General features: G+C 49.1%; 2 protein-coding genes and 1 pseudogene across 2 annotated transcripts; 1 reads left to right on the top strand and 2 right to left on the bottom strand.

The window, feature by feature from the left end:
• Positions 1–1,373: 1,373 nt before the first annotated feature.
• On the top strand, positions 1,374–3,679 carry LOC119110145 (histone H3-like; annotated as a pseudogene).
• Positions 3,680–4,886: 1,207 nt separating this feature from the next.
• On the bottom strand, positions 4,887–13,098 carry LOC119109118 (solute carrier family 35 member E2B). Its single transcript, XM_037232678.1, has 7 exons — positions 12,642–13,098; positions 12,185–12,389; positions 11,461–11,596; positions 11,087–11,202; positions 9,994–10,180; positions 8,227–8,427; positions 4,887–7,023 (listed from the first exon to the last, which is right to left on the bottom strand). The coding sequence occupies exons 2-7, from the start codon at positions 12,384–12,386 to the stop codon at positions 6,816–6,818; spliced, it is 1,050 nt and encodes a 349-aa protein (XP_037088573.1). The 5' UTR covers positions 12,387–12,389; positions 12,642–13,098; the 3' UTR covers positions 4,887–6,815.
• A 3,906-nt stretch (positions 13,099–17,004) lies between these two features.
• On the bottom strand, positions 17,005–18,357 carry LOC119109120 (gamma-interferon-inducible lysosomal thiol reductase). Its single transcript, XM_037232680.1, has one exon. It carries the CDS (start codon positions 18,225–18,227, stop codon positions 17,595–17,597), a length of 633 nt encoding a protein of 210 aa, XP_037088575.1. The 5' UTR covers positions 18,228–18,357; the 3' UTR covers positions 17,005–17,594.
• Between the last annotated feature and the right edge of the window lie 125 nt (positions 18,358–18,482).

Below are 18,482 nucleotides of genomic sequence, written 5' to 3' on the forward strand. Positions count from 1 at the left end.
GTCTCCAGCGACCGGAATGTGCCACAACGCGCGCTCCTCCCTTCCGACGGTGGAAGTCCCAAGGCCCGACATCGGGGCTGGCTGCCCCCCCCCCCCCCCTCCGACGACGATTGCCGCCAAACTGACGGGTTTATCGGAATAACTGGGGGCGACGACCACTTTCACACGCGCATGGGTGGCCAGTTGAATACCCTCGCCCGGGTGCGCGTCAATTTGACCCCACTGAGATCTCAAAAAGCAACATAGCTAGCTACATGAAATTAACGGGGTAGGTTTGCGTATACGTGAACTCACTTGTGTCAGAATTTGAGGTTCACAGATTGTGATCCTGGGGTCAAATAAACCCAAACAAGTTCAAACTTCAGATCAGAGGCTCAAGTGCCCCAGACCTTCCCATGCAACTGCCATTGAGCTAGACACCTGTTCTAAGCAAAATTTTAATGACGTTCAATTCAATTAACTAACCTTGTTTGAGCTTCATCAGATCAAGGTAACCGAATGCCTACGAGGCTGCTCCCATTCTGTCATTCGAATATGCGTCAGGGATTACGCTAGACGGCTTGTCCCTAAAAACAGAGCGTTGACATTGGACATTTTAAGTTAGTGACCCATTCTGACCTTCAGACTATTCTATTCTGATTCAAGTCCATGGAACATGTTTTTTTCCAGTCCTTGGCATGAATAAATTCGAAATGAGCACCAGCAACTACCCCTTAAACCAAACTCTCGAGTAAAAAAGCAATAGCTTTGACCTCAGTCTGACCTTTGCACCTGACCTCAGGCCGATGGAATTGGCTGTAATTAGAGACTGAATTGGTTTATTCCCTGATTAACTATCTCACACATGTGTGGCCCAGTCAAGCACACTGTTGTTGCATCACATTGAACGATTTCCTAACAATACTTTTCGCTGACGGCCATGGCCCGACTTTGACCTGCCAAAGGTCAGCGACCTTACAAGGTACATCTGAATTTGTACATTGAACGATCCGCTGCTCAATTTTCGGACCGGCGACCCGACCCCGACACGGGTCACATGGTCACGCACCAATCACCGCGCGCCACGCAGGGCTGCACCCCGGCGCGACGCGCCGGGCAAGGTGACCCCAGCCAGCGGCCCGGACCGACCCGGACCAGCCCGAACCGAACTGGACCGGCCAGGCCAGCCGGCCCAGCATCCAAAAAGGGAGTGCACCACCAATACAAAAAGTTGCACGCAAGCAGCCATGCGGTCCCCCTACAGAATCACCTGTAACCTAGATGCCTGTTCTAAGCAAAAGATGACCCTTGAGATTTGTTTGGCATTTCAATTAAATTAATGGCCGAAGACTACGCTGGGCAGTATGTTGTTTAAAAAAAACAACAAAGGCTTCATGGGGGTCTTTCAGGTCAGTGTCCTTTTCTGACTTTCATAAAGCTCAGATAAGATGTCCGTTGACGTCCGTTTGATCAAGAGGGTCAAAACAAGCGTCCAAAAATACTTGTATAGTAAGGTCTTCAGTGAAAGAGTGCTTTATGCCTGACCAGATATCAGTGAGATTAGTTGCAATAAGAAATTTGATTGTCACATTGTAAAAGAAACTATTCAAAGCTGCTTAGCTTTGTCTAGTACTTTATTGTCGCATGAAATTGAACGACTCTCTAGGACTTCCTTCGCTGACAGCTATGGTTTGACTTCAACCAAACGTAGGCCAGCGATCTTACAAGGTACGTCTTCTTACTTGATACCAAAAGATTGACTAATGACTCAAACTAAGCGACGTTTGGCACATGTATGCAACGTCATGTACGAGTACGTCACTTCAAAAGCCATGCAGGAACTTCATCTAAATAATTGAGTCAGTCACGGCGCTTGTTGCTTTTATGAAGCTGGGCTTTGGGAATTTCGTTATTGCCGTTTGGTGTCGGTGAGAAATCCTTCGCATGAGCATGACAATATTGCGGGAAAAGTGAGCAGCCAGTGATTCTAGTAACGCGGACGGGAAGAATCAAACTAAAGGAAAAAACAGCGATATAAATCAGAAAAATCTCCGCGTAGTGGCGCGCGGCGTATCTATCCGCCACGGGGCACACGTGGAGCAGATTGTTGATTGAAGTTTTCTTCGCAAAACGGCCAGGTTGCATACGTACATGGGGCAGTACTATCATTTAGTGAAAAAGGGCATGCAGAAACAAAACAATCGTCATCACCGACCTCGGGAGATTACAAAGGTTACGGAAACAAGCTTTCAAATACACAAAATGCTTTAATTGGAACCACTTTATAACAGCAAAATGGGCGCAAAAGGGAGCCTGTGTCACCAACGGGTTCAGGAAGTTTGAAGCCCTTCAATGCTCACATTTAACAAATGCTGCAAAACTGCAGGATGTTGCAACGCCGGTTTGTGAGTTGATGAAGCAAGGTTAAGTCCTAGAACCGCCCCACTGTTCTCGCAAGGCACGCGAAGTCCTGTAAGAGGATTTTGGAAATTGTTGCGCGTGGTTGCTGAATGTTGCAGAAGCAGTTTACAGCTAAACGAAGCAGAGAAGTACCCTAGAATCACTTCCATTGTTCTCACAAAGCGCAACAGCTCTTAAAGAAGGATTTTGGAAATAACTGCAAGGGGATGCAACATATTGCAAAAGCGGCTTACAGTTAAATGAAGCGAAGTAGCTGTAGTGAGACGCCAAGCATTTCACCAAAACTTCTCTGTATTTTAGTGCACCTACCCTCTCCGCTTTCCCTACGGCGACTCCCGACAGCGGGGGCCGCGAGCCGGGGCCGCGCGAACTGCGGCGGCGGCGCGCATCTGCCGCGCAGCCGGGGCCGGCCTGGGCGGCGCGCACTGCCGCGCAGCCGGGGCCGGCCTGCGAACCTGACCATCGTGCCGCGCCCCGCCCCAGCATGGGCGCAGGACACAAGAGTACAACTGCACTGCGAACACCCCACCCTGATCCTAATGATCAACAAGTACACAATCGCACGGGTCTTCGGCTCTCGCCCGCTCCGACGCGGCAACACTCGCTCGTCACCGTCGCCTATCACACCGGCACCACCATCAGCATCAGTAGCATCCCAAAAGCGATCAGCATCAGCAACCTCTCCGGTCACAGGCATTCTCACGAACAAACTAACATTGTCATCCGCGCCTCCGTCACCGGCGTCGCCTGTCTCAGCAGCACTATCGCCCCTTACGACGCAAATTTCGTACATGCCACGGTACGCCGTCAATTTCCACCACTTGGTCTGAAATAACGCACCAGTGGCCAAATCACGCACCAAATGCACTTGGTCTGGCGCGCACCAAGCAGACGGCATGCAAGTCTACCGGCGGCAAGGCGCCGCGCAAGCAGCTGGCCACTAAGGCAGCTCGCAAGAGCGCGCCGGCCACCGGCGGCGTCAAGAAGCCTCACCGCTACCGTCCGGGCACGTTGGCTCTTCGCGAGATCCGTCGCTACCAGAAAAGCACGGAGCTGCTCATTCGCAAGCTGCCGTTCCAGCGCCTGGTGTGCGAGATTGCACAGGACTTCAAGACGGACCTGCGCTCCCAGAGCAGCGCTATCCCTGCAGGAGGCCAGCGAGGCGTACCTGGTCGGTCTGTTCGAGGACACGAACCTGTTCGCCATCCACGCCAAGCGGGTGACCATCATGCCCAAGGACATCCAGCTGGCGCGTCGCATTCGTGGCGAGTGTGCTTAAAAGCGCTGAGAGCGAAATCATCAACGCGCAAGATGATGAATCATCTGCGCCCAGGTGGCAGATGCGCGCCGCGCCAAGTATTTCACCAAAACTTCTCTGTATTTTAGTGCACCTACCCTCTCCGCCTTCCCTACGGCGACTCCCGACAGAGGGGGCCACGAGCCGGGGCCGTGCGAACTGCGGCGGCGGAGCGCATCTGCCGCGTAGCCGGGGCCGGCCTGGGCGGCGCGCATAAGCCGCGTAGCCGGGGGCGGCCTGCAAACCTGACCATCTGCCGCGCCCCGCCCCAGCAGGGGCGCAGGACACAAAGTGCAACTGCACTACGAACAGTAGCACCCCGGAATCACCTCCATGTTGCCAGAGGGCGCAAGAGCCGCCTGAAAAGGATAACCGTTGTGGCCTTGCTTTGCTGTTTGCTTGAAAACTGCAATGTTTTCTAAAAAAAAACATTGCAAAGCTGCAAAAAGCTGCTATGTTGCAATTAGCCCACTCCGTTAAAACACTACTCGTACGCACGCACGAACATATCACTCAAAATATTTCAATTTTGAGTTATTCCCTGCACCCTACTAATTGTACAGGGCACCGCGGTCCACCGCCGTCAGAGGGGCCCGTAAAATCACTTTATCTTACCTACACCATATCCTAAGACCTCACCCAAGACATCCTTGCCTACGAACTTACCCTATCCGGAGATAACTTGTCATTACCACGCTCAGATGAACGCACATGAGGGATAAGCGCAGAGGGCCTAGAAATTTTCCGAGAAATTAATCCTCATGCATCTGTAATATTTCGCGGACACGTGCAATAATCTACTAGCTATGAGTTTGGACGGAAAGGTGGGGATCAGCCGCGCCCGAGCGAAAAGTTGGGCGGAAAAAGTGGAACGGATTATCATCCGAGGTCGCGTGTTTCGTGATTTTGCGTCTTTTTAGTGGCGGTGTTTGCATGGATTCGGTGCATTTTGTGAATTCACGCTTCAGGGTCACGTGCCACGTGGCTCGTGTATTTTGATCACCCGACCACAGGTCGCATTATTCCGAGCGGGGATGAGAGCCAAGGTGAAGGCGCTCCATCCGCTGAGTCGAAGTCGAAGGCACGGGTGCGGAATTGGACTTAGGAGACGAAAACAGTACTGCATGAGCTTAAGTGCTATGTCGCGGAGCCGTTCAGACTGCATACGTGGATGAAAAAAGCCTTTTCACGGCACTTCAGTCATATATTCGTAAAACAACATAACACTGAAGCGATCGTATTAAAAGGAAGCATACCTTCGCCAGGATCAGTCGAAAAATACTTGCATTTTTAAGCCATGTCGGACAGATCCGTGAGACAACCGACACACATGCATGCATCCAACACTGCACTTGAGCTTTCATGAACCGCCGATTTACCGCATTCATACACTTCCACTTGTCGGAGCAAACCGCAGATAGTTTCACGTTCATACTTGACACTAAAGTTGCGTCACGGACATTCCCCTGGTCATGAAACGTGGTCCCGTTTCCTTGCCGGAACGTGTGTGAAAAAAACAAACAAAAACCACTTGCAAGTATGGGATTTCTCATGTTAGCACTAATACACCTCCGATGACCATATCCAGGTTTTGCTAGGCGCGGAAGAAAACCTCAAATAACTAAGCGATGCTGGCAGGAGCACACTCATGTGAAGAACCGTGTTACGTTGACTACTTTTCTTAGTTGTTCGGGGTGGGGGCAGCGAGCATGACCGATGATGTACGACGATTTTGGACGTTGGGAAAGGATGGCACGCTCCACTTGTTATAGCAAAACTTGTCCTTTGTTCGGGAACATAGAAGTACAACGGCAATAACAGCTTTTTGTCCTTATACAATGCACTGAAAGTCAAGGCGTCACGTACATGCAAGCACAATACAATGCAATAAAAGGCCCAGTACTAACGTTTATGCTTAGCTTCAGCCTTGTCCACTGAAAACCACGATGTACCTGGGTGGTAACCAGGGCGAATATCACAACTCAAGACTCAGCCAAGTATAGCCTTTCCAGGTTTCATTAATCGACGAGAGCCGTTCCTATGGTCATTCAAATTCAAACATGGAATGTCGTACACCTCAGCTCACACCTCACCAGTTGATGATCATAACACTGTCTAGGACAGCTTCTAGTTTTTTTTTGCGGACAAAAACAATACAGTTAAGCTGTTCGTGAATGGGGAATTCTGATCACGGAAAAGCCGAACACACTCCTCATATTGCCACATACCTCAGAGGCATCAACAGACAAACCCATAACAAACGATCTGATTGCTGACGACAGTTACCATCCGCAGGATCCGAGCAGCACTACTGATCGGTGCGCCATCAAAAAGAAGCTCGTGCCAACAGAGCCCTTTCTCACTTATCTTACAACTGCAGCAGCAAACCCACGACATAACTCCCGGAATCGCTGCACCGCACGTACGAAAACTGCCGCAAGAAAGAGCCGGTAAAGATATACATCCCAAATACCGTCAAATCAAATAAAATGGCAAAGAGCAAGAACGCCTGGAGCTTGGACCGCTACTAAGGAAATATTCACATGGGAGCGACCATCAGGTTCAGAAAACGAGAGCTTTTGATCGTTCTCAAATTGCCATTACACAACGTGCCAGGTGTTTAGATTGATCACAATCATGGCACCTTCACCAGCTCCACAAAAACTTGGTTGAGGAGCCGACAATCTTCTGCGGCGAAGTGCTTCAATTCAAACCGGCGCAGGATGCTGCATACCGCTCAGAGGGATTTCAACAGAAAATAACGCAGAGGGCAATTGCACCGACCCTTCACAACTTACAAAACACAGAGAAGTCGTCTGAGGCGCACAGCGACATACGCACGCTACGAGCCATCCTGTTGCAAAACAACGCGAACGCCGTCTTCACAGCTGCTGAACCTCTCTAGCTCCACCGGCGCGCAGCTCTGGACACGGACGTGGCCAAGCGCAGCCAAGGCCACGTCCGTGTCCGGATGTCGCCGTGCCTGCCAGCGGCGGCAGCACACCAGCCCCGCCGGCTTGCCACCGCCACGCGTAGCTCTGGAGCCGTCGGTCCGGTGCCAGGGCGGGAGTGCATCCCACGGCGTCGCGCTCGCTGGACGGCGCGGGGAGGCTGCACGCTACAGCTGTACGGCGACGCCGTCGGTGGGGCCGGCGGCGAGCGAGGCGCGCCGGCCGCGGGCCGCCGCCCACTCCTGCGCCCGGTTGTAGCAGAGCACGCCCAGCAGCACAGTGGCCGTACCCACGCCGCTCAGCACGGACACAGCGTTGCCGAAGATGAGCACCGAGAACCAGATGAGGAGCGCGCGCTTCACCGTGTTGGCCACGCTGCGGGCAAACATGTCGCGTCACACTGGTACCGACGGGCGAGGCTTGACCGGTACCGCTGACACCAACGGGTGAGGCTCGACCGGTACCGCTGACACCAACGGATGAGGCCCGACCGGTACCGCTGACACCAACGGGTGGGGCCCGACCGGTACCGATGGTACTAACGGGCGAGGCTCGACCGGTACCACTGGCACCGACGGACGAGGCCCGACCGGTACCGTTGGCACCAACGGACGAGACCAGACCGATACCGCTGGCACCGACGGATGAGGCCCGACCGGTACCGTTGACACCAACGGACGAGGCCCAACCGGTACCGTTGGCACGGACAGCCACAGGGTGCGGCACCATCAGTGGCCGACAAGTTAAATATTAGTGCTCGATTTCTGCAGCAGGGGAGCTCCATCGTTTAAGCCAGGACGCGGCGATGTCAAACAAGGTCGTGAGCCTGCACGAAACACCCACCAATCATTACAGACATCGAGCACAGCACGCATGTCCTGCCAGTCATCGGCAACGCAGGCGACGTCATGCACGGAAACATCCACTGACATTTAGCGGCATTTGTCTCGTGACGTGGAAAAAAGTTGCGGGTCGGAATATACTTCAGTTGGGAAAAAGCACCCGGCCACGAGGATGTGTATTTTCACGATTTTATCTTGGGAGTCTGGTTAGGTAGTGTCATTTAGTAACGAGGTAGAAATATGGGACCGAGACAACTGTATTCATATATATATATATATATATATATATATATATATATATATATATATATATATATATATGTGTGTGTGTGTGTGTGTGTGTGTGTGTGTATATTCATGCACAACTCATTACACGCTGGAAACGTTATTACATATGTGCAAACGTAACGCACCTGAATTCAAAACTAAGCGATGAGAACGGTTCCGCTTTATTGAAGGATCTCGCCGGAAGATAAAATGACTCGACAAAACAAAAAACTGAGACTGGAGGGCGCAATTGCGAATGAACCGAAAAACAGCCACCCAAATACGTTGTTCTAACCAGTTGCTCTATTCAAGTATTGTTCTCGCCAATCAAATCAAATTTATTGTTTCTATGGCCTCGGTCTGAATCATGACTTCGTCGAACTCACCGATTATCAGCCAATGAAAATGTTTGCCTAATTGCAGCACGCATATACAAACTATCACGCATCACGCATGTTTTCCGCCCCACCTGTATGTCACAGGACTGATGTAGCCCATGAGAACGTAGGCAGTAAAGCTCTGCATGTGGAAGGAGAGGCCGTTGAGGGCCAGCGCCGACAGAAGCTGCGGCTGCAGCGTGCTCAGCTGCTCCGGGCCCACCAGCAGGTAGGAGACCGGCAGCTGTACCAGCACGGACGACAGCGACGTGTAAAACTGCAGCTCGGTCGGCCTGCGGAACGCGGGTAAAACTGCGGCTTTACGGCCCGCCGAGCGCCGCCAGCACTACAGTTTTCCACATGTCGAGCATGGATAACGCTGCAACTGCATCAGGCAGTGGAGCAGCGGTTTTGGGCACAGGGTCGCAGTCGGAAAAAAGGACATCCGTGACAGAGGAACGCATTTCACACACATTTTAGACATTTAAGGGCTAACGTAATATATTTGGGGGGGGGGGGTCATTTTTAACCTTTGGTTGGATACTGGCCTTTCTGAATTCACTGTTGGGCGATACATCTGTATCTTTCAAAGCTCCTCCATTGATAAGGTTTACGGGCTCGTTGATGTTTTTGTCTTGCACTAGGTGATCTATTCTCCCCAAATTTATGTTGAAAAACATTGGAATGTTTGCTTACCCGTGACAAACATACCACAGTTCATGTTCATCTTTTACTATTTAAGTGTTCACTGAGTTGTATGCATGCAACCAAAGAGAATGCAAAACCTTGATTGATTTTAAGCAGTCATTTGGAACTGATGCCCCCACTCATTAAGACAAAAACAACCACGGCACACATACCTCCTGTATAATATACGTTCATGCACTTTTGTAATATCGCAAACAGAGGAAAGCCATACAGTCTATTGACCATGTTTATCCAGAGGGGATGGTGGCGGGGTGGGATGTGTCACTTAATGACAATTTTCTATCTTTTCATCAAGCTAAAGCAATTCCATTTGGTGATGCTTCCTGGCCATCAATTTAAAACATCCTTTTAGCACATAACGTGAGCTATGACTTGCCATTTGCGTGATAGGCGTGCTCATGACATTACCAGGGGATCTTGATTCGAGAAAATAAATGCATGTTTGTTTGCTATTTTTCACAACATTTCTATTTCTTTTGCTTTTATCAAGCTCATACCTATGAACGAATATTTTCTACCGATGTTGAACGTTCGGATTACGACCTGGAAAGTTAATATCGTGTGACACTCTCAGTACTCTGGCTGTGAAGGACAGTGTTGTTCAGCCATTTTACAGCAGTGCGTCAAAATTGTCTCACCAAAAGGCACCAATGCGAACACAATGCCTTCTGCAAATGCACGGAGACCAGGATCGGCGGGAAATTTAATATGTTCACCAGCGAGCGGCCGTAATTATGAACATTGTATGGTGTTAATTCCACCGTAAGACCATATTCAAAATTTTATGTTGGCATTGATCTAACTCTCCAGCACCCTGCACTCAATGCCAATTACAAAATAGTTTGAATATGTGCAGCAATGTCAAAATGCAGAAATAATTAAACAATTTGAAATGGGTTGCTTAGATGAGGCGAACTGCCATTTAACCAAACAATTTGCTCTGTTCAGTTTGTTTATGGTGTTTGAACCTTCCATCCATTTTCTGTCCGAATTGGTCCAAACCCCTTTGATACCTTAAAGCGCGGAGTTGCCGCATGCACGTTTTTCATATGTAACTCCAGCAACGGAAACAAGGTCAACTTATGACCCGTCAAAACTTGAAGAAAAGCACAAATGGAGCTATCCACCGATCTGACGGCACAAGAACTCACGTGTACTTGTACTTCTCGCCAGAGATGAGCAGCTTGGAGTACACATTCTGACAGCACTCAGCTAGGTTGGTGCAGATGGCAGCACTGAAGCCACGAATGTCGAAACTCAGCTCATTGGAGGAACACAGTGCCAGTCCCAGCATCACCGGCACCAAGGAGCAGTTCACCACCAGACTTGTCACCTCGCCTGAGGAGCGCCATAGACTCATATGACGTCATCACACGGCGCCGGACCCTTCAACACAGACACCACACAGCAGTTCGTCAGCAGACCCGTCGTCTCGCTCGTCACATGACGTCATCACACAGCACTGGTCCGTGCTTCACCAGGGACTATCCTTTTACCTGACAAGTGTCACATGTCATCGTCGCACACTAGTAGAACATCATATTTTTGTTCTCAATCTGGTAAGAAGAATGTTCATCACACATCTGGCACATCCTGATTCAACCAATATTATTGACATTGAAAAATCATAATACTCTGAATGGTGAATTTCTGGGAGCAGACCACACACTGACCAGCACTCATTGGGAGCACTGACCACACCATCTGATCATGAAATTTGAGGCCAACAGCAGAATTTTACAACACAGCTTAATGTGCCGCAACACCTGGAATGGTATGCTCTGTCTCACATCACCTGATGTTTACATGCTCAAATAGTGAGCAATGAAGTGAATGGGACATACTCCACTATGGGGGGGGGGGGGGAGGAGGGGCATTCAAGGCATATCACCAAAATTTTCACCAGGGGAGGGACACATTTCCAATTGTATCTTGACTCCTGCCATTTGGACTAAAGTCTTGCAAATCACCCAGTATCTAGTGCAATATGCTCACCTCTCTGAAAGCAAGCATACATCTTGTTACATAAATATTTTACTCTCAGCCTCTGCTGCTGTGTTATGATTCCATTATTTTACCTGGACTGAGCAGGTGGGATGTGATGACATTTTTTTTTTAGCCAACAGATCACAGAAAGCTTGTCAGACAATGCTTGTTATACACTTAACCAATGGTGTGTGTCTCTGTATTTGTATTTGCTTCATCCATTGTTTCTTGTCCACCTAGATTTGCTGAATCACCTACCCAGCATGCAACGTGAGATGACGACAGTGAACAGGGGCGCTGAGCTCTTCACTGTTTCTGTGAAGCTCACAGCCACAAACTTCAGGGAGACAAGGCTCAGGACAACTGTGGCGAACCTGGTGGAACACACAGCAAATTATGCAGATCACCATGCATCTCACATGCACAAAGCAGATGCACCAGACAATAAATGTCCACCCCGCATTCCATCAATTTGATGTTACTCCATTGTTTGCATGCCAGCCATGAAAGAGTAGGTGGGTGAAGCACACTGCAGGATGTAATGTAATTCACCATTATGACAAAATGAGAAACATGATCAAATGGTGCCATGGAGATAAATGCAATGAAAACAAGAAACTGGAAATAAGTACCTCAGGATGCCTACGACTAGCATGTTCAACAAGAAACTTGGTGACCTGATGCTTCTGGAAGACTGTGTTGTAAAAAGTGAAGTCACATTCAGCTGAATAAAGCCACAGACTGTAGTGACCAGCAGCTGGCATACGCCTGAAACAAAAACATGGTTTGCACCTGTGCAAAATAGCCTAATGGACAAGTGTTCCAGGTATGTCTATTTAATGAATGATCAATGATGTTTTGGTTAAAATAGCCACTTCCGAAAAAACATAGGTACCTTTGCTGACAGAGCATTGCAAAATAACAGAAACCACATGACATGGCCCTAAATCATGCAGAGTACGGGTTGGTATGAACTTAGCAGGTAACCAGAAAGTGAGAACTCAAGTGGAAGTTATGTCTTCCATGATAGAGATGATGCACATACCGAATGACTGTAAATAGTCTACACAGTTTGGGAATCAATGAATACCTCACAAACCATGGGGTCATGACTTGCCATGATATGAAACATGACATGAAATGTCTTAAACAAACAAAAAACACAAGAAGCTTAGAAAAGCTTAAAGCAGCAAGGTATGTTTACAATGATTATGATAGCAAAGTCAAATTTGAAACATCATGATATAAGCACCTTACATGCTATCAGGATGAAAGCAAATAACAAAACCCATGGGAATATGACTTGCACTATACATAGATTCAAACACAAGACATGATGCAACAGATGCACATTACCTAATACAGTTGGATCTCCATTCAAGTAACTGAGAATGTACTTGTTTAAGAACAGGGTACATCCTGAAAATATGTACCAAAGGCACAGAACTGTGATGCCCCCAATGCTTAGAAAACCCTTTTGCCTGTGCTCAGCACCATCTGTTAGGTCCTTGGAATGTGTAGGTAGCAAGGATACCCTACTTTCTTCTTTGCCATCCATAACCTGAAACAAAGTGGTTGAGCTCATTGCTGTGTTATCTTCCAAAGAGCTCTGGCAATCATTTTTATACAGAATAAATACATCACTCTTATACATAGCACAGGCAGGCACCACTTATAAGTAATTGTGTGGGAAATGTTCCCTTGCAAATTTGTGCACTTTCAAATCTTGCTCCTTACTGAAACATTAAGTCACACAATGCTTCAGCCACCACAGCCCCCTGTGAAATACAAACAAAATCAGACCACCACATACCTATTTGACCAGGTACTTTGCTTCGTTCGGTCAACAATGCTCTACCCAGATGCAAGCTCCATTGCAGAGCCTAATCAGCAGCACGCCGCTGACGAGTTTTAGGACCAGCAAGGCTAGTACGTCGTGGCGTACCCAACCACGTGAAATTTTTCAGGAAAAGAGGAGCAATCATGCAAATAAGGCCACCATTTGGCTATTGAGGACAGCTTCACTCCAGCAATTCACAGCATCTCCATACGGCTCCCGAGCATCACGATGCCCATAACAATAGACTGGCTATTGCCACTTGTCGCCGCGAGCGTCATAAGCGACCCGGGGAAAGCCAAGCGAGGGCATATTGATCACGAACGCACATACTGGCATGAGACTGACTGAAAATGACGTTGATAGATATAAGGCCTTCTGACAAATATTTTTCCAAGACACAACGCGGAATAGACCGCGTATCTGCAACGTGAGTTTATAACACGGTGATATAGTTCACTTTTTGTCCAGAAACATCACCAGGAGGAGCGCATCGGGGAGTGAATGCACGGGCAGAGGACTTAATATTAATGTCCTGAACCCGTTTGGAGTGAGATCAAGCTGTGATGATAAACATTTCGTGCAGATACGTTGCATGTTATTTAGTGTTTTTTGTTTTGGTGATTTGCAGCTTGAAAGCGGTTTCTAAGTATATTAATGCACATGCTTCCAACTTGACGTCATATACGTCGCTACCACGTCCGCCTATATTTGTTCTGCCCCCCCCCCCCCCCGCAGGCAAACATACCTCTGATGAGATGATGATACATAAAAGCGCGTTCTAAGCTGCGTATATAGCTGAGAACCAAAAAATTGAATATCTTAATACTTTATAGATACCTTTTACTAAAAAATTTGGGTCCAGTATTCGAAACAGAGGTCAATACAAAACATCTTGATAGCAATTCATTCATGGACACTTGAGGCAGTGCTGACGCAGCAGAAATGTTGGGATTTTCTTGCGCTGCGTCCGGAAGTGCAACAGGAGTCCGTGAGCCGCCAGTGTTCGGGGGATTGCATTGCGCGTGGTTATGTGGAACCTCGTCGTCTGCAAGATCTGTGTTTGTTGAAGGTACGTATTGATCTGTCACCTTGCCAGTGGTGAGCACTACGTACCATTTGTGCTTTTAGGAATTTCGGCACCGCCGGCATAGGCCTCTTACTCAGTAGCAGTAACAATCCGTATCAGTTAAAACTGGCAAAATCATACGATAATGTTACTAGTACATGCACGGGACATTCTTGAATTCCTCTGACGTTTCTATATAACCTTGTGCCTTATACATTGTCAATTAATGACACTGTCCGTCACTTTTTTGCTAACCCAGTTTCCACGATGTCGCTGCCGTAGGCCTCACACTTCCTAAAACGTCCTGAATCAATTAAATCTAGCAGGCAAACCATACAACAATGGTATCAGAAGATGTACCACACATTTATGAATGCCTCACTTGTTCACCAGAGGTGCTGTACCATTAGACGTACCTGAACACCTCCAACGCTGAAAGACCGTCCGCTGTTCCATATGATGTTAAGGTATGCGTGATTTGTTGAGGGGCGCGGACGAGTCCATGAACCTTGCCCATGTTTTTTCCAGGCCCTTTTTCACGGATTTTTTATGCTTTATTATGTGCTCATGAATTCAAAATGCTATAAGAAAAAAGTCTCCAGCTTCTGGATTTTTGTTGTTAAAAATTAAAAATTCTCACATTGGGTTAACGATGTTTAATATACCGGGTAGTGCTGGCTAAACGAAGTTGTGGCGCTAAACGCCTATTACATTGACATAATATTTCGCATCTTTTAAAGATGAGCATAGGTCATCAGTTCCACGGTCCAAATGTAAAATTCCGTATGCTCATTTCTGGCCATTGTGGGTTCTATGTCATTTGGTTCGTCTCTTCGTGCTGAGCTCGATATTTAAACCAATAGATGAAATTTTCAAAAACTTTAAGCTGGAAGAAGGGGCTAAAAATTCGTGAACATTTCCATTGATTGTTTATATAACCGAAATAAGCATGGAGAGATAAATCAGCTGACACAAAAACGCAAAATGGTAAAAAATTAGCAGATGAGGTTTTACTGTTCGACGCCCACCTGCTGCAGGTGGGCATTAGCATCTCAGTGGTGCTTCATCATAAAGGTATGATAGCTTCCGAAAACATGATAACATAAATTTATCTTTTTTGGCCCAAGCAGGGATCTTTTGCGCAACAAAAAATTGACTCCATGGACGAAATCCTGGATCATCCCTTTCGGCGAAAGGACACCAAAGCCTTCATTTCGGCGGACCACATCTTTTTCGAGAGTGACCTATTCAAACGGGACCTGCTTTTATTTCTAAGGGGAGCCGTGATGTATTTCTTTCCTACCCTGTCCAAACCCTGGATCAACCCGTACGATGCAGGGGCACATAAGGCATTCATTGCGGAAAAGCAATTTTATTTTAAGAGGCGCCCGATTCCAGGGGCATCTCAGAGGGCCCCAAAAGGTCGATTTTCATGAGACAACAATCCCAAGGGAGCAGCACAATGTTCGAACGTTTTCATTGCCTAAGTCCGGGATCGGCTTATTCGGCCATGGGTCACCAACGCTTTTTTGGCACCATAACTTTATTTTCAAGAGGCACCGTAGCCCAACGTATCAATCAAATGACCCGACATCTTCATCCTCAAGGAGCAACAAAATCAGGGACAACACAACTTGTGGGTTACAGCCTGGCGGCATTCTAGGTCGACCCTTTCGGCGAAGAGATACAAAAAACCTTAAATTTCGGGTATCATATCCTGCACTTTGAACAGACACCCAATTATAGGCACGCAATACAAAGTGCCCCAAAACACTCAATTTAAAGTGACGTAAAGTTCAGCGGCAACCAAAAAATTTCTCTTTTTTCACGAGGAACCAGGGGCGCCATCATTGGGGGGGAGGGGGAGGGGCACGTGGCCAACATTACAGAATTCGGTCCCGAGGGGTCGACGCTCAAGGGTACCATCGCAGGGCCCGAGAGGCAGGCCGGGGCAAATGATGAGACCCCAATCAGAAGGCGGTACTCCCAAAAGTCAGTCGGAGGGCGTCTTAGGCCGATGGGGGGGGAGGGGGGGGGGGGGGGGGACAGTGAGAGCCTCTATGTCAGTCAGGTGAACGAGACCACCAATACCAAGCAGTGGGCTTTCCACCGGTCTGGGCCCTGAGACCCCTTTCCCAAGTTGGCTCAGGGCCTGGGCCTGCAAATAATAAGCCAAAAGTTTTTGTATGACTTTGGTCCCCAAGACAGTGGAGGGTCGGTGTGCTGATCAGGGGCTCACAGTGCTCGACAGGGATAACCGTACCGGCAATGAGCCTGACGTCAACCAGGGGCATATTTGCTGAACAGGGACACGTGACGTGGCGTTCACGTGATCCAAGGTCACAAGGTCAAGGAGACAAAATTTTCACAAAACAGAAGTCTGGACAATGAAGGAATTCTCGCTTTAGTCTCAAATACAGCAATGTGTGTGTGCTGGATCGCTTCTATGACTGCACGAGATGCGAGTCATTAAAATATGTAACCCGCAGTCACGGCTTCCCCCAATACCCCAGGTCGAAGCTCCGAAAGCAGACGCCGAATTGAGCTGAAAATGGCATAGGTCAATTGCGTGCACCATATATCCCACAGGCGAGCATATACCAAAGAATGAGGGCTCAGCTATATATATATATATATATATATATATATATATATTATAACATATATCCTCCTCTCGTATATATATATATATATATATATATATATATATCCTCTCGCATATATATATATATATTATATATATATATATATATATATATATATATATATATATATATCTATATCTATATCTATATCTATATCTATATATATCGTGAAACCGAATAAAGTGCATTGTCCCACCAACAGTGATGGTACAGAAAGCAATTTAACTTTCATGTTTCAATTCAGTCTGTGATAAAAAGACTGAGACATCGCTCTTGAATGTCCCAAAATAGGGCTCGCACGTACAACTTATACGCAAGAAATCTTTACACTTTTAGGCCATCCAAATATACAGGAGTTTGCGAAGGCATAATTCCCTCAATATCATCGGGGTACTGCAAGTGCACAAAGTGTCAATATATGAGGACCACCGCATTCCAAAACAGTGTTTTGGGAGGGGGGTACACAACTAATCCCATTGCGCTGTTCAAAGCAGCGTAATGAGGTGAGTTAATATGTTTTGCTTTCGTTTGACATGGTTCTTCCCTAGATACGCTAATCGTAATGCTGGTAGGAACTTTTTGTTTGCGTTATGTTTTGGCATGCTTACCTCTTGGTCGTGTTTGTTGGGCTCAAAAGCGCAGAGCTTTGATTTGTAGCCACCAAAAAGATGCTTCGTATATTTAGCCAACTCCTCTCCCAGCTGATGACAAGACTTTGCCATTGGCAAAGTGCGATTACATGGCCCAGCCGAAGCTACCGGGGGAGTTACGACCTCAGCGGCGCGCACAGAGCGGGCAGGTGATGAACGTGACACAGGCCGCTACTGGACCGTTCCCTGGCACCACTAAAGGGAGGAATACGGCCAAATGTGGCATTCATGCAAGACCTACACAGCTACCGTCAGTAAAACACAGATGCCGGAGTGTAACGACGGATTCCTGATGTGTTTGTGCGTCGGAAATTCCCGGACCACGGCCCCGAGTTGCATGTCCAATAGGTCGGCACTTCGCCCGTTTATTACGAGCGTTTTCCCGAAATCTTTGGCCGCAGCAGATGAGCCCATGACTGTTCCTGGCGTCGAAGCCGGTCCTGAAGCGGCGCCAGAGCCGATCCTGCAGCGACGCCGGAGTCGGTCCTACAGCGACGCCAGAGCCGGTCCTGCAGCGGGGCCAGAGCCGGTCCTGCAGCGGCGCCAGCTGGCAACCGACGCCGACTCATCGCGGGCCGCAGCCCTCTGGGGTATGACCGGTCTTCCGCGCCCACGTCTCACAGACGTAGAACAGGAGGTCGGCGAGCATGGCCGCCTGGCCGTCCTGGCTGCCGTCCAGCGTGATTGTCGGCACGGACGTCAGCGGCGGCTGTAGAGCCTGCGTGCGCCGGCCGAACTCAAGCTCTTTCTCCAGGGAGACGTCCGAGACGGCGCACCGGCTCACCGTCTCCCAGTCGAGCCCAGCTGCGCGCACGCAGCCGGGCGCCGTCGCGTTCAGTGTCTCGTAGTCGGCCATCAGGCAAGTGACCGCTTCCAGCCGAGCGTCCGTGGTGCGCGTGTCGTAGATGACGCACGCGTGCAGCCGGTTACCCCAGCACTCCTCGGGGCCGTGCTGGCACGTGACGCTGGGGCCGGCGTCCGTGGCGTTCGCCGTCGCCTTGCCCCAGGGCACGAAGCTCGGTGCCAGGACAGCGGCGCCGACGCGGCGCCAGGCCGGCGCCAGCTGTTCGACGACGAAGTGGCGCGAGTCGGGACACAGGGCCTCGTAGTAGACGACCACGTCCAGGGGCGGAGCCGGCGGCGTCTGCGCCGGGGCCGGGCCGACGGTGGCCAATAGGATGGCAAGCGGCAGCAGCATGACACCGGTCGACGGATATACGGCTGGGATGAGCCGAACAACTACTTATATCGATGCCCGCCGACGAACAGGTGCGGCGGTCCCACGCGATAATCAGTGGGATTCCGCGCGTCGCACGCGAGGAGGCGCCTCGCCGGTCACCCTGTCCGCGTGGCCAGCTGCCCCGGCTGGCGGCCGTGGCGCACACCGGGCTGAGGACGGCGACCGAGTCGGCCCGGTGCCCTCGCCTGGCTCGGCTCCCGGCCACATTCCCGC

The sequence above is a fragment of the Pollicipes pollicipes genome, unplaced genomic scaffold (genome assembly GCF_011947565.3).
Source record: "Pollicipes pollicipes isolate AB1234 unplaced genomic scaffold, Ppol_2.1 Scaffold_7231;HRSCAF=8579_pilon_pilon_pilon, whole genome shotgun sequence".
Classification (NCBI taxonomy): domain Eukaryota; kingdom Metazoa; phylum Arthropoda; class Thecostraca; order Pollicipedomorpha; family Pollicipedidae; genus Pollicipes; species Pollicipes pollicipes.